Source organism: Ictalurus punctatus, chromosome 12, assembly GCF_001660625.3.
Source record: "Ictalurus punctatus breed USDA103 chromosome 12, Coco_2.0, whole genome shotgun sequence".
NCBI lineage: Eukaryota > Metazoa > Chordata > Actinopteri > Siluriformes > Ictaluridae > Ictalurus > Ictalurus punctatus.
Window position 1 is genome coordinate 9,239,692 of NC_030427.2, and position 15,201 is coordinate 9,254,892.

General features: G+C 45.6%; 1 protein-coding gene across 6 annotated transcripts in view; it reads right to left on the reverse strand.

Moving 5' to 3' along the window:
* Nucleotides 1-15,201, reverse strand: part of LOC108273104 (inactive rhomboid protein 2) — a 42,761-nt gene that overhangs the window by 22,738 nt on the left and 4,822 nt on the right. For 5 of the 6 annotated variants that reach the window (XM_017482128.3, XM_017482126.2, XM_017482130.3 and 2 more), the window contains 7 exons: nt 5,818-5,969; nt 4,329-4,456; nt 2,853-3,030; nt 2,557-2,772; nt 1,952-2,080; nt 1,624-1,739; nt 1,266-1,472 (listed from right to left, as the gene is read on the reverse strand). In XM_017482128.3, coding sequence (XP_017337617.1) covers nt 1,266-1,472; nt 1,624-1,739; nt 1,952-2,080; nt 2,557-2,772; nt 2,853-3,030; nt 4,329-4,456; nt 5,818-5,969 — 1,126 coding nt within the window. Of the gene's footprint in view, nt 1-1,265; nt 1,473-1,623; nt 1,740-1,951; nt 2,081-2,556; nt 2,773-2,852; nt 3,031-4,328; nt 4,457-5,817; nt 5,970-6,219; nt 6,308-15,201 lie in introns of those variants that run through there. The other variant, XM_017482131.3, reaches the window with a different exon arrangement.

Below are 15,201 nucleotides of genomic sequence, written 5' to 3' on the forward strand. Positions count from 1 at the left end.
CCGTTACCACCCTGAAGATTTTAGAACAACATCACGTCCTGATGCGTTTTGCTCCTCAGACCACAACAATTTGCCAACGATTAGGAGTCATACATTTAATATCTTCACAGTTACGTTTGATGTTGTGAAACATCTGTTTAAACAAGTTCATTCCTGCTATAAGTACGGGGCGATCGACGGCTAGGTGTGCGCTGCGTGATTTTTAAAGCGCGGCGTGGAGGCAGAGCGCATTAAAATTGTGTAATGCACACTTGGTCGTGGATTATCCCGCTTATCCCATGCTCACTTGCCGGCGGTGACGAGTTAAAAGCAGTGATTGACGCTTGCAGTGCAAAATTTGACTGAAAGGATCAAAATAAAGATTCATTTGTGTTAGTTATTTTATATACACACACACACACACACACACACACGGGTCGTTAGATCTAGAATTCTGCCCGCTCGAAATTATACACAGAGATAAAGTAGTGCGATACGATTACATTCGATTATAATTCATTCAAAAAATAGTTATTAGAGAGCGAGAGAGAGAGAGAGGCTGTAGGTGTGCGAATTACCTGCGTCTGTGCCGCATCTCTACTAATAATGACGCTGTATGCAGCTGTAACTGTATGTCACTATGGTTACAATTGTTTATAGGCAGCGCGTTAATTTAGAACGGCGATTAAACTGACCGGAACTACCTGTGCGTTATACGGTTTGAACGCACACCTTCCAGCCAATCAGAAGAGAGTATTCATGGTATAACGCACATTATAGAAGCTATAAACAGTTGTTCCTTCTCTGGCCTCTTTTATTTTTTTTCCCTCCCTCTCTTGAAGTAATAAGAAAAAAAATATATAAAAATGCAGCTTGCCGCGTTACCGAGAAAGTGGAAAGGACAAAGCTGCTACAAAGCACTGACACTGGAGACTCCTTCCATGAATTTGAAATAAACATGCCTTTTCTTAATGGCACATTTTTAAAAAAAATGAATTTATTATTAGCCTTCGCTTATGTGGAGCTTCCGCCATATACGCCCCTCGAATAAGTCGTTATTAAAGAAACGATAACACGTTAGAACGAGCGCATCGGTATATGATTTGCCTTGCAGCTGCACGACTGTGAGCCGCTGCTATAGAAAACTAGATCAACGCCTTCCGAACTATTTAACGTTAATGCTGAAGATCATCAAGACCTGCTCCAAGTTTTAATGTACCCGTTCCTGCATCCGCCGGGGTTTTGGGTAGTGTGTGTTACTCTATCATCATTAAAAGGTCACCCACCTGTGGCTGTGGAAACCATCCAGCTGTTTTTGCACTTGGCTGCTCAGGCTCCGCCGGTATTGCCGGTCCAGCCACTTCCCCACTACGCCCAGGCCGTACTGACGCTTGTGCTTATCGAAGGCAAAGTGCTTTACTCGGGACGCAATACGGCCTCCGCGCTTAAGGGCGGGGCTTATCGTTGCAGCTGGAGCTCGGCTGATATCCTTGCTGAGCACAAAGATATAGGGGAAGAAAAAAAAAAAAAAAGAGAGACAGAGAGGGATATACATAGATAAGGAGATATTAGTGGTAGTAGGAAAGGGTGATAAATACAGTTCTGCATTATATCTGAACTCGGGAAGTCTTTTGGGGAACTCACAAGCTGGGGTAGCGTCCCGCTTCATCGACCAAACCATCCACGGCCAATGAAGCGGAGAGGGGTGGGGACTCAAACACATCATCTGCCATAGAGTAAAAGTCTTCATGCGCATCAATCTACCACAAACACACAATGAACAATATTTCAAAAACTCTTTCCAGCAAGACTCCAAAATCAAAACAAATCGATGCAAACGATTCTAACCCGTGTGTTCTGTCTTTGTTTTATACAATTTTTTTTGGCTATATATCCCTCCCCCCCAGATTCATTAAAACCCAACCATTAACAGAATGAATAAGACAAAAGTACAAAGACGGCAAACACTTGCCTTGCTAAAGAAGACCGAGTCGGACGTGTCTGCTGTGTCCACCGTGTCCTCCTCCATCCAGCTGGGCCGAACAAAACTCCTCCGGGGGATACTTCGAGGCACCTGGGTGCCGTGCAGGCCGGGCCGACCCTTTACACATACATCCGTACACACACACACACACTCATTACTCTCACCGATAAATACAGCCAACAAATGCAAAAATGGCATGCAATATAATAATATAACGTAGCAGAAGTAGACAAATGAAAGAAGCAAAAGATAAAAAAATAAATAAAAATAGGACACTACCGATCCCATTTTTAAATACATTTTCAAAGTTATCATCAGCCTGTTGTGTAGGATGGGTCTTGGGATAGGCCTAGTAGGAAGGACAAGCCAGACTGGGAAGAGTTGGGCCCCGCCCTCTAATGGCCACTCTTTCCACAGGAGTGTATTTTTGTCAGTCAGCTTTACTCATGTCCATGACATAGAAATACAGCAGTGGACTAGATCATAAAACATGCCCAATCTTTCTGATCCCCATGCCGGTTGACCCTAAATTTGACAAGCACCGGCGGTCTTGGACCGTATGCATACATGCAGACAGATACACACACACTCACCCTGAGTAGGTTGGAGGCTGCGCGGATGCTCATGCGGGCCACGGACTCTCTCTTCCTACGTGGGAAGCGAGAGTGAGTAGAGCGCTGGCTGGTGTAGGAGCACAGGGAGGAGACACCTGGGGTCTGAGGGGCAGGAGCGTGAGCAACATGTGGCGTCCTGGGCCGTTCCACATCGTCGTAACGGAACTGACGTCCACGGGCCAAAGGGTCCACAATCTGAGACAAAAAAAAATAAAAAGTCTTACTTTCTTGTGTAAACACTCCAAGTACGTGCGTTCAGCATGACTCTTAACTACCTTTGGCATCTTGTGAGTGACGGGCGAGTCCAGGTCGATGCTTGCTGCTTCCTGCTGGTCTCTGTACTGAGGTTTCAAGCGGCCGTAACGCAGGCTACAGTGGCGTAGACTCTTCCTCTGCCACAGCTGCTGCTGGTTTTCGCAGTCCGTACCGACACCGAACCACTGTGCTGTGCTCCTGTACGTAGGGTACACACGATCACGAACAGAGAAAGCGCAAAGACAGGCACGTGAGAGTGGTCGTCACGAAAGTGTTAATATTTGCATCCAAACATCTCTTAAGGTGCAATTTCTATAACAGTTTAATATTGATGGACCTCCCAGTGCTCGTTTCTATGAAAATCTGAGGAGTACCGGATGTTTCTACAAACTACTACAGCAGAGCACAGACAAAACAGCAGCTAAACACACACAGTCACTGACAGACTGCAACACACTCGTCATACTTAATTACATCTGATCTTTACAGATGCCCCCTTGACAATGCCACTTCTGTGAGCGCTCACGTCCTGACATTCACCAATACAAATTAGGGATGCACCGAATGTTTGGCAACCGAAATAGCAAAAAAAAAAAAAAAAAAAAAAAAGCTTTTTCGGTGTAAATTTATCAAATAATTTTGACCGAACAATGACGTGTTTGATGACGCGACCAAACAGCCTAGCAACCAGAGTGAGACGCGCGAATGTCACGACCTCGATGAGGGGGCGCACGCATGCACGAGCTACGTGCACGAGCTACCTGTTCTTCGGATGTTTACCGTGGACACACGTGCGTTTGTTTTTTTTCTGTTCCGGCATGTTTTCCGTCACGTAAGGGAGTGGAGTACGGAAGCAGGTAAAGACGTATTTATTTAAGAGCAGGCAGACAAATCCTATATCTACTGTAATACTCCGCGCGGTGCACAGGGACGCGAGCGGTACATATCCCCAATATAATCAGCCCTATAGAACCCAATAGAACCATTTTCTGCACTCGTCAATGCACTTTTTAGTCGTAGGCTACAGAGTGTTCCATTCTTTCAGCAGTCAGTTAGAGGCCCAACATCGGCTATTCGAGGGGGGCTCAAAGATGACCACATCAAAATATTTTTATTTTACTCATTTATTTATTTCAAGTTATATTGTGTCTTGTTGGTAGCCTATGCCTGCTGGAATGAAAAAAAAAAAAAAAAAAAGGTCCAGCGTTAAATAAATATTTTGAAATTGTAGTTTTTGTAATTGTTTTTTTTTTTCTTTGAAAAGCAAGACAAAATAGTAAAGAGCACGTTCTGACTATTTAATTTACGCAACGGTGAAAAAAAATGGCAAAAACGTGTTCGGTACTCGGCCAAGTTTCTCGTTATATTCGGCTTCGGCCAAGAATTTTCATTTCGGTGCATCCCTAATGCAAATGTTGCGTAACAGGCAACAGATAAACCCCGCTAGGGACGGTAAAACGACTTTGCATTTGATTAGATGGCTGGTGTGTGGTTACCTGCGGATGCTCTGAGAAAGAGACGTCTGTCTGCGGAAAGCCGCTCTCCTCTCGTTCGTCTCGCTGTACGACAATGCCTCGGTCGACTGCCGCATACTGACGCTTTTCTTTTCCGATGGCCTTAAGGGCTGGAGAGCACATACACACACAGGCAACATTTTTATTTTTTTTTTTTTAAATTGGCTTGAATGATTGGAATACACCAATAGGAGCAAAACACAAGAATTTCGAGGTACACTCAGACCTGCAATGAAGAAGAAAAAAACAACAACAACAACAACAACAAGAACGAGTGCAATCAATAACACCGTGTTTAATTAGTGTGTGAATTAGTGTGTCGTCTCTTAGGCAGCAGGGGGCTCTAAAATTAGAAACTGCTCCTTTAAATAACAACAGTATCGACTTCATGGACACTGGTCATTCTTGAACAGCACTGGCTTTTAAGTCTTAGGGACAGGGTTTATATCTGGGGGTTGAACTCCTGGCTAATGAGGACTAAAATAACAACAATGCAAAACCACCGCTGTAATGATTATTCCGTCATCGCATCCCTATAGTCCGTGCTGAATCAGTACTCATGAGAGAGTGTTACGAGGTGTGCACATGACACACTGTGGCCAGCACATCCTTCTCTCTCGGGTGAAGGTGATCTGGGACGTACGAGGCCACGCTACAGTTGTTTTGTGAACACGATGCATCCTGATGCGCCATGTTCACAACCTGCATACACCTCATAGAAATGACACCTCCATGGATGTCATGAACCCCCCCCTGCTCCCCCCTCCCCGGGGCATAATGCGCTGCAGTTCAAAGCACAAAGAGTGTCGCTTTCATGCTGTTTTGGAGTCACGTCATGCGATTTTATTCGTTTTTCCACATGCCTTTGTTTTGGTTCTAGTCTTGTTCCTGGTTTGTTTTGCGTTAGCCCTTACTCAGTCTCTCTATTTATATCCTACAGAAGCCCTAAGCAGCCATGCATTACATATATATATATATATTTTTTCCTTTCTCGTTCCCTCGTGATCTCGACTAAATCATCTCGTGAACTCGACATAAGACTTGATATAAAATACGAGATCACAAGACACATTCATGTCACCATCACGAGAAAACAACTTTTGTTATGTTGAGATCACACACACAAAAAACAAAAAAAAACAACATAATGCATGGATGCTTACGACTTCCCCGTGTTTGTGTTCGCAAGTACAGTCATGCGTATCCGATCCTTGTGATGTCTAGTTTCGGTTTCTTTTTCTGACCCTCACTTGTGACACTGTTTACGGTTTATCCTAGGTCGTTCCTGCCTGCACTCTCGTCTCCTACTTTCACTTCTGACTGCGACGCCTCGACCGACCTAAAGAACGTGCGGTGTTTACGCACTTGCGTCGTCACACGTTATAATAGATTGTTTAAACCTGCACTAAGTCCTCTTGCTTTTAATCCTTCGGTAAACCAAAACAGGGGGCTGGAATACGCCGGTTTATACCTGTGCCTCCATCACGGTTCTCTCTTGATCCTCGCTAGGCGGGATTGCAATCACCAGGCTGGGTGGCTTCTTGTTCTTCAACCGACAGTCTGACTGACCGATAATTGGCTCCTCGCCTTGCTGGGACGCCATCCTGGTTACTTCTTCTTTCCCTATATGCAAGAGATAACAAAGAAGGGCATATTCACTCTTCCAGTTTCGCATTCACACAAAAGACTCTTAACAAAAGTCCAGGGTAATGCCTTGATCTATTCAAGCTATACAGAGCACAACAAGTTGCAGGATATTTGAGGAAATACACACGCAGCCGAACAGTAAAAGTGTGTAACAAAAGAGGGAGCGTAAGGTTCTGTACATGCTAGATCACTTAACTGCGTCAAGTTTTCAAGTAATGAGGCTTACCGGATATTTGCAAGCGTTGTTTTAGTCTCGTACCGGATCTACACCAATAACGTGGCTAATAGGTGTACCCCGCTGCTTCCTGGGTAGGCTCCAGGTTCCCCGCGACCCAACAGCATACACGGTATAGAAAATGGATGGACGGATGTTTGTCTATCACATTTAACAGTAGGCTTTGTCACAAAAGCATCTTTACAGATATCCAGACAAAAGATATAGATTCCTAATAAGCAAGCTAGAGTTACGGCAAGGAAAAAAAAAAAACTACACAGACCACGTGACGTAATCCTGAGAGGAACCGGACTGAGAATGGGAACTTGTTCTGTTCTTGGGATCCCCTTCATCAGGATAGTGCGATTTAAAAGCTTTTACAGGCTGCCTTAAACCTCTGCCACAATAGTCACAGTTTAGGGATCTGTGTGAAGTAAGCGTGACGAGATGAAGGGGGGAAAAAGCATGTCAGCGTTGGTAATTTAGCTCATTTGCTAATCATGTTCAGCAAAACAAAAAATATATATATAACAATAAAAATACAAGTTGTACACATGGGGTTATATACACTATACAATTCAGCGTCCCAACGGACTGTAGAATTTTAAAAAATATATATTTTTTAGAACAATTTAACCGATGACATAAACTACAGCAGCACACTGTGTAAAAGCTTTAACAGGCATACCCTGATTGCAAAATGCCAGAAGCACTTACCCAAACCCAATTTCCTTCTGAGGGATGATTCAATAACCACTTCCCTCACTCATAAGGCGCCTTCAAAGCTTATTCGTAAAAGAAGTACATCACTGTAAGAGCCCTCTCTTCCCATCTCCATAACACATACATCGTATCAGCGCCGCTCACGAAGACCAAAAGCCAGAGATCGATCGATCTCTCAAGCAAGCCCTCAACGCCGACCCTCAGAGACACATCAACACCAGCAGCTTTGCGGTAACCTGACACGAGGGCGCTCGATGTCAAACTGTTCGCTATTACGGCACGGCCAGGGTCAGTAACGAGAGAGCGTCTGCGATGTATTTTCCACACTAAAACTTGCGTCAGAGTAGCAGATGGACAGATGTTGCTCCATTGTATTGTTTGCATTAATAAGCCGGTCACGACTCTACAGGACCAGTGGCGACTTTATATTTCTCATATAGGACCGGTCCACTTCGAATAAAGCTTTCAATGAGGCCATTTAGGGTGTAACTCAAACTTGATATCTCGCACATTATCAGACCAGACTATCATAATCAGAATGCATATGAAAGCATGACGGAGAGCGTGAGAGTACGTATGACGGACTGCGTGAGCGTGTACGATAGTATACATGTGAGAATATGATGGTGCGAGTATGACAGTGTGTGAGAGTATGAGAAGAGGTAGGATTGTAGATTTGGTAGGATCGGAGAGAGTATAATTGCGAGTTAATGGGTATGCCTGAGAGACAGAGCATGATAATGCGTGAGAGAGTAAGTATCATAGTGTGTGAGAGTATGAGACAATGATATGATGTGAGACAGTATGACTGAGACTTGGATATTGTGTGAGAGAGTATGATGTGTTCTATGATGGCGTGTGAGAGCGTACGACACTGTGACAGAGAATGGTAGTGTGTGAGAGAGTATGAGAGCGTGTGAGAGCGTACGACACTGTGACAGAGAATGGTAGTGTGTGAGAGAGTATGAGAGCGTGTGAGAGCGTACGACACTGTGACAGAGAATGGTAGTGTGTGAGAGAGTATGAGAGCGTGTGAGAGTGTACGCCACTGTGACAGAGAATGGTAGTGTGTGAGAGAGTATGAGAGCGTGTGAGAGTGTACGCCACTGTGACAGAGAATGGTAGTGTGTGAGAGAGTATGAGAGCGTGCGAGAGTGTACGCCACTGTGACAGAGAATGGTAGTGTGTGAGAGAGTATGAGAGCGTGCGAGAGCGTACGACACTGTGACAGAGAGAATGGTAGTGTGTGAGAGAGTATGAGAGCGTGCGAGAGCGTACGACACTGTGACTGAGAGAATGGTAGTGTGTGAGAGAGTATGAGAGCGTGCGAGAGCGTACGACACTGTGACAGAGAGAATGGTAGTGTGTGAGAGAGTATGAGAGCGTGCAAGAGCGTACGACACTGTGACAGAGAGAATGGTAGTGTGTGAGAGAGTATGTGAGCGTGTGAGAGTGTACGACACTGTGACGGAGAGAATGGTAGTGTGTGAGAGAGTATGAGAGCGTGCGAGAGTGTACGACACTGTGACGGAGAGAATGGTAGTGTGTGAGAGAGTATGAGAGCGTGCGACACTGTGACGGAGAGAATGGTAGTGTGTGAGAGAGTATGAGAGCGTGCGACACTGTGACGGAGAGAATGGTAGTGTGTGAGAGAGTATGAGAGCGTGCGAGAGCGTACGACACTGTGACGGAGAGAATGGTAGTGTGTGAGAGAGTATGAGAGCGTGCGAGAGCGTACGACACTGTGACGGAGAGAATGGTAGTGTGTGAGAGAGTATGAGAGCGTGCGAGAGCGTACGGCACTGTGACGGAGAGAATGGTAGTGTGTGAGAGAGTATGAGAGCGTGCGAGAGCGTACGGCACTGTGACTGAGAGAATGGTAGTGTGTGAGAGAGTTTGCCAGTGCGCGAGAGAATAACAGGGAGTATGAGCGAGTATGATAGTGTGAGAGAAGATCATAGAGTGTGCCGGAGCATCAGTATGCAACGAATATCCAAAAATGTCACCGTCTTTACAGAAATGCGTGTTTCGAGTTGAATTTATGTGGGAAAACACGTGCGATTATTCACAGGCAAGAAACACGTAGCAGAGCAGCTGTGTGACGTAGTTCCAGGTAAACAAGGCACGATGTAAACATGCCATGGTTTCTCTCGAGTTAAGCTGATGAGATGTGTAAACCTCAATCAACGGGTGGATCGGATGATAGCGACCGCCGGCGACAACATATAAGCGCAAATGCTTTCATTACTGGCGTTACACCAGATGCTGTGGGCGGTGTTATCGTGAACCATCCCCTTGCTGAATATATGACACATGGGAAATATTTCTGAAACACTCCACGATATTGACGGAATGTGCGAAACTGATAATGGAATGGTTTTTTCTACTCCAAATGCATCATGGTGTAATACGCGGGGGAAATGAAGAGAGAAACGTGTCAAAGCAGTACAGCATGAATTCCCACAGAGTTCCTCACAGAGGCTGTCTGTCACCTGCTGGCTCCAAATGCACGATCTGTTAACCCTTGAGATGCTCCACAGAACCTGGCTCTAAGCTAGAACAAAAAAAAAATAAAAATATACAAAACTGAAAAGTGTACAGAGGGAAGAAAATCAGTAAGAGTTACGGACGAAATCCGAATCACGGCCGTGACTAATGAGAGTCAGAGTGGAAATCCAGAAGGTTAACAGATCAATCTGCCCGTAGTTGTGACCCCCGCAATCCTACTCAATCCCATCCCTTCCTATCCTACACAATGCTATCCAATCCCATCCCATCCAACTCACTCCCATCCCAGCCCCCCTGATCCTATCCTATCCAATCCTGTCCCATTCCACCCAATTCTATCCAATTCCATCCCATCCTGTAATCAGTCCCATCCCATCCCATCTCACCTGATCCTATTCAATCCTGTCCCATTCCACCTTATTAGGACTTACTCTATCCTATCCCACCCAGCGCTATCCAATCACATCCCACCCCCCGCAATCCTCCCAACCTATCCCACCTGATGCGATTCAATCCATTCGTATCCTGTCCCACCCAATTCTATCCAATCCCATTCCAAACAATCCTACTCACTCCCATCCTAGCCCACCTGATCCTATCCTATCCAATCCTGTCCCATTCTATCCAATTCATCCCATCTCCCACAATCATCTCATCCTGTAATCAGTCCCATCCCATCCTATCCCACCTGATCCTATTCAATCCAATCCTGTCCCATTCCACCTTATTAGGACTTATCCTATCCCACCCAGTGCTATCCAATCACATCCCACCCCCGCAATCCTCCCATCCTATCCCACCTCATGCGATTCAATCCAATCATATCCTGTCCCACCCAATTTATCCGATCCCATCCTTTAACAACGGACATGGTTTACATCAATCTGGATGCCGGCCTAGCTCCCTAACAAGTCATCCAGAGGCAACAACGGCAAGGATAGACTCTCCAAGAAAGAAAAAAAAACAAAAAAAAAAAACGGGAAGAAACCTTGAGAGGAACCTATAGCAACCCATTCTCCTCTGGGTGACATGGGACTGTTGGACGGACATTTATGATCATACACAGAAAAGGCGAAAAGTATGCTGCGTATGGCCTCATTGCGTATAGGAGTCCTGTAATGAGCCATTTTTGTTTTTGATTGTTTAGAGTTCTAAATGAACTCTAGTAGTGCTCAATTTGCACTGAGGAAGAGATTTGACCCTAAATCAACCCAAGTGCAGGAAGTGAACCGAACAGGCTGTATATCATGGCTAGCGGGCAGCAGGAAGAGCAGCTCGAGTGCCGCAGAAATACGATTCTGGATATCTGGACCCAAGAACAATGTGTAAGAGAGACGCGGCACTAGCACGAGCGTGGGTTTGGACATTTGGGGATGCGTTGGCGTGTGGGTGTTGGATGTTCAGTACAGTCTGGCTTCAAGGATTCATTTGTCAAGCAGCAGTTTTAAACACCCTAATGAGAGGTCTATTGTTCCCCAGTACCAGTCCATGGCCTTGTGCTCGGAGACTTCCCCCCCTAAGTAATTCATAACTTCATTCAGTAAACGTCCTTAAATCAGGAAAATCTATGAATCAGTCACCTAAAATGCTTTCAATCCTATAAAACACTCGAGATTGCAGAGTCCTACGGGCTTCGGAATTAGAATCCAGTCTCGCTACACGTTATGTATGGCAAGAATGCAAGCTTACCAAAATGTTATCCATATTGGACAGATATATCACATTTCCCTGAAACAGGATACACCGAGTCCAAGATCCATTATTCATCCATAAGGCATCTGCACGTGATCGGCCTTACGGATCGGAAAAGCATTACTTTCCACATTACCGTGTGAAAAGAATGCTTCTTATAGAGTAACTCCTTTCTTTCTTCAATGCCGTGACCTGCTCGACCATCTGCATCACTGACGACAGACCAGGCTTGAAATATTCGCTGGAAAGATCCGGCATGTTATTTATTTAGAAGCGACACGGATGGTGAAATACTACAGAAGCAAATCTACACTGAACGGGTGGATTTCACTTAACTCAGAACCCGAGATGGCATTTTTTCATCTCGACGCACTTGAGCTACAAAGTGATTTAGGAAAAGAAGAAAAGAAAAAAAAAAAAACCCCATCGGCGCTCTCATGAAAGCTTGTGTTTAGCTACCAACGAGAGAGATCGGGATTTTACGATACCGTTACCTTCTCAAAACAGTGAGCTTCTGTATATAGACGACGTTATAGACTGGACCTACTAACGCGCCCGTGCGGACCGATCTAAAGCGAACTCGTTTAAAGCAGTGAAGTAACGCTGTATTCCGTGTCCACGGTGCGAGCGGACACGTCGACGTGACGTCGTATCTGAACTCGGGTTGAGTTCGTCTTCGCGGTTTTCCAAGCAGGAATCTCGAGCCGAGGAAGGGTTTTCTACGAGCTACGAGCTTGGAGCCGGGTGCACGCTGTGCGATTTTTAATAGTCCTTCGCGAATGACGAAGATGATCCCCGCTGTAAGCCACGTCACACTGTAGGATCTCAGTTGTGACGCAGGCGAGAAGACTCGTACCAAGCTACAGGACCATCCCTGATCCCTGAAAATCTGATCGCGACGGCCGTTAACCGGCCGTCTTGGAACGTGTCAAGCGAGCGATCAGTTACTACACATTTTGGCCTAGGAATCTAGTAGGATTCTCAAAATCGGTCTCAGACGACCAAATCATGGCCGAAAATAATACAGTGTGAACGCGGGTTAACTTGAACACGGCGTACGTCTGGGATGGGTGATGAATAAACGATGCTGGCTCTGAAGCAGGTTTCGCTGTGGAAAGCCTGGTTATACTTCTGCACCGACGTGTACGCACAGCGAGTGTTCGTGTGCAGCACGTCTATTAGTAGTCGCACTGACAGGCTGACGTTCACACTTCCAAAAATCCAAAATGGCGGCTGCTTTATGTATCGCAGAACCGATTATCAGCACCTATTCGTGCCCAGTTCGGCGATAAACTTAGCGGCTTGAAGATCCTTATTTGCGCTGCGAGTCGGTGAAACCTTTTCTCATCTATTCTGCCTGACAAAAGGCAGATAGCAGTAACCATGGCAACACTTAAAACGAGAACACCACCTCCAAAAGAGAACACAAAAAGTTTCTTTTCAGGTCTTTCAATTTGGTACAGGGCAGAATTCCTAGATCGGGGGACACACACACACACGCACGCACGCACACACTAGTGCAGTCCACCATTTCTCACTCTCTCTTTACATAGCAACACGTTCAGAGCTGTTAGATTTGTTTCACACTTTTTCCTCACTAAGAGAGCTGCTGTCGCGTCTGTTAGTTGTTCATGCCCTCCTCCAGCTCGTGACTCCTTAACTCTGCCAATCAGCTACACGCTGATATACAAATAAAGCACACACACCACAAAAGAATTATTCAAGAGGAAGATCATGACGATAAACCCAACAATGCATGAGTGTTAGGTTCAGTCAATATTGGAAACTGTCGTGTTCCTAAACACAGGTGTAATTGTGAAGTGGTAACTCAGTGGTTAAGAAGTTGGGCTACTGATCGGAAGGATTACCAAGGCGTTACCAAGCTGCCACTGGGCCCTTGAGCAAGGCCCGTAACCCTCCACTGCTCAGGTGTGTGAATGAGACAGACGGAAGTCGCTCTGGATAAAGGAGTCTGCCAAATACGTAATCTATATGGTCAGCAGGCTTTAGTCACAGAGGACTTCAGTGATATGAAGTGACTTTTACTTGCACTCTCTCTTCCTTCCTATTAGAGGAAGAGGATGTTACGTAACGTCCACGTTTTAACTAAGTACATACACATAGTCGTGGCCATTTTCTACAGGGGGCCCGAAGAATCTCCATACGTACCGGAAATGAACACTGTCAGCAAAATGGCTCCGAAATGTTTATATATTAATACACACATTAATATTCAGCGTGAAAAGACTGATCTCAACGTCATATAGCCGCTGTTGTTGGAAAGGGGGTCGGATATGCAGAAGATTCTGGAAAAGGAAAGACTCTTCAAAATCAAAAAAATAAATAAATAAATCTTCATTTCTACCGTGATCAGAAATAGTAAGTGTTATTGTGCGTCGAGAGCAGATGTGTCAGTCCGTGTGTGTGCGTGCGCGCGCGTGTGTGTGTGTGTGTGTGTGTGTGTGTGTGATTTTCATCTGACTCTGACTCAGCATGACCTCAGATGAAAGCTCATATGAGTTTGAGGTTTCTATGAAAACGGTTTCGGCACCGTTTCGCTTTGAAAATGAGTCGACTCCGGGGGAACACGGAGATGACGCCGCACTCATACACACCCACAGAGCTTGAATCGTCTCCCTGCTGTACTGTAAAACAAAAAAGATTAATACCGAAATAAAAAAAAGTTAAATAATAAGAGAGACAGGAAATGATGATGAAATAACGTCTTCGTGTGCTTTCACACTAGCCGTTGTTTTTCCTCCATGCGCACACGTCTCTCGTGTGATCTTACAGGAAGCGGTAGCAAAGGGTCAGAACGCAACCCCCCATGTTTTCTGGTCACAGCAGAGTTCCGGAAAGTTCCGGCCGAGTGAGGTCATGCGGCAAAAATTTTTTCTTTATCTCCTGACCAAATCAGGCCGCAGCGTAGGCGGCGAGCGAGATAAACAACCGCGATGACCAAACGAACACGTGATCAAATATGAAGAGACTTCTGCCATGGAAATGGAAAATATATACGAGAACGAACGTAGTGATCAGCTAGAATGAGCGGAGCAGTAGAGGAGAAACCATGTGTGCGCCAGATATCATCACCGAGCCGAAACGGTCCGCTACCGTACGCTCATGTTAGCAAGCGGCTAACGTACATAGTTCTACGTACGTGTGCGACACAAAGTCGCGATTTCGGCGACGGAGCCACCGATTCGATGCAGATTCGGTATGACGCGCTAACGCGACAAATCCAAATGACTCATTCTAGCCGAATCATATGACTTGTGTGGTCCGAAGTGTCTTCAGTTCCAAACTCACAACTTTCGTCACTACCTAAATGCATGTGATTCCTTACCTCTGACCAGGAAAAGCCAAAGAGAGCCCCTCCTTCACCTCAGGAGCTCAAGGACATCCTCTCAATTATTGGGGTGTCCCGATCAGCTCCCACTGGTGTGAATCAGTGAATCGTGTACACGACTCCGGGCACTGGTAAGGACGCTGGCTCACTGTAAGACCGTCCTCCCTAGCGCCTTACTTAAGCCCGAGCTCACGTGTGCGTTATTTGGTGCAGAAGCAGGTCGTAACATTAGGTTTATCTTGTGTATATGTCCGATTGATATCATACGTGTATAGGATGTGTTCGTGCGAGGTAATTAACCCGCTAGTAAAGTTTACCGGCGCTCATCCACTGTTCAGCTTACGCAGCTCACGTGGCTCGATCCTGACGGATTATTTTAAACGTTAACTATTCTTTCTAGATTTCTTCAAAAAAAAAAAAAAAAAAAAAAAAAAACCACACGGTTAGTGCATTGTTAATATCCTGCGTGTGGTTTTTCAACGATATGTTTTCATTAAAACCAGAGCTAGTGCTTGGTAAGCATCCGAGATTCGAACGCGCACAGCTTTTGCATTCGAATGTGCGTTATCTATCTTAAATCTGATGAGCGTCCGAGTTTTCGAACGTCAACGCGACAGCCCCGGAGCAGACGAGAGGACAGAAGCGGAGCGAGTGGCTAAAACGTTAACGCGTCAGGGATCTCCCTCTCGTCCCGGGCGCTGCGTGCCGTCTGACCTTTTGTT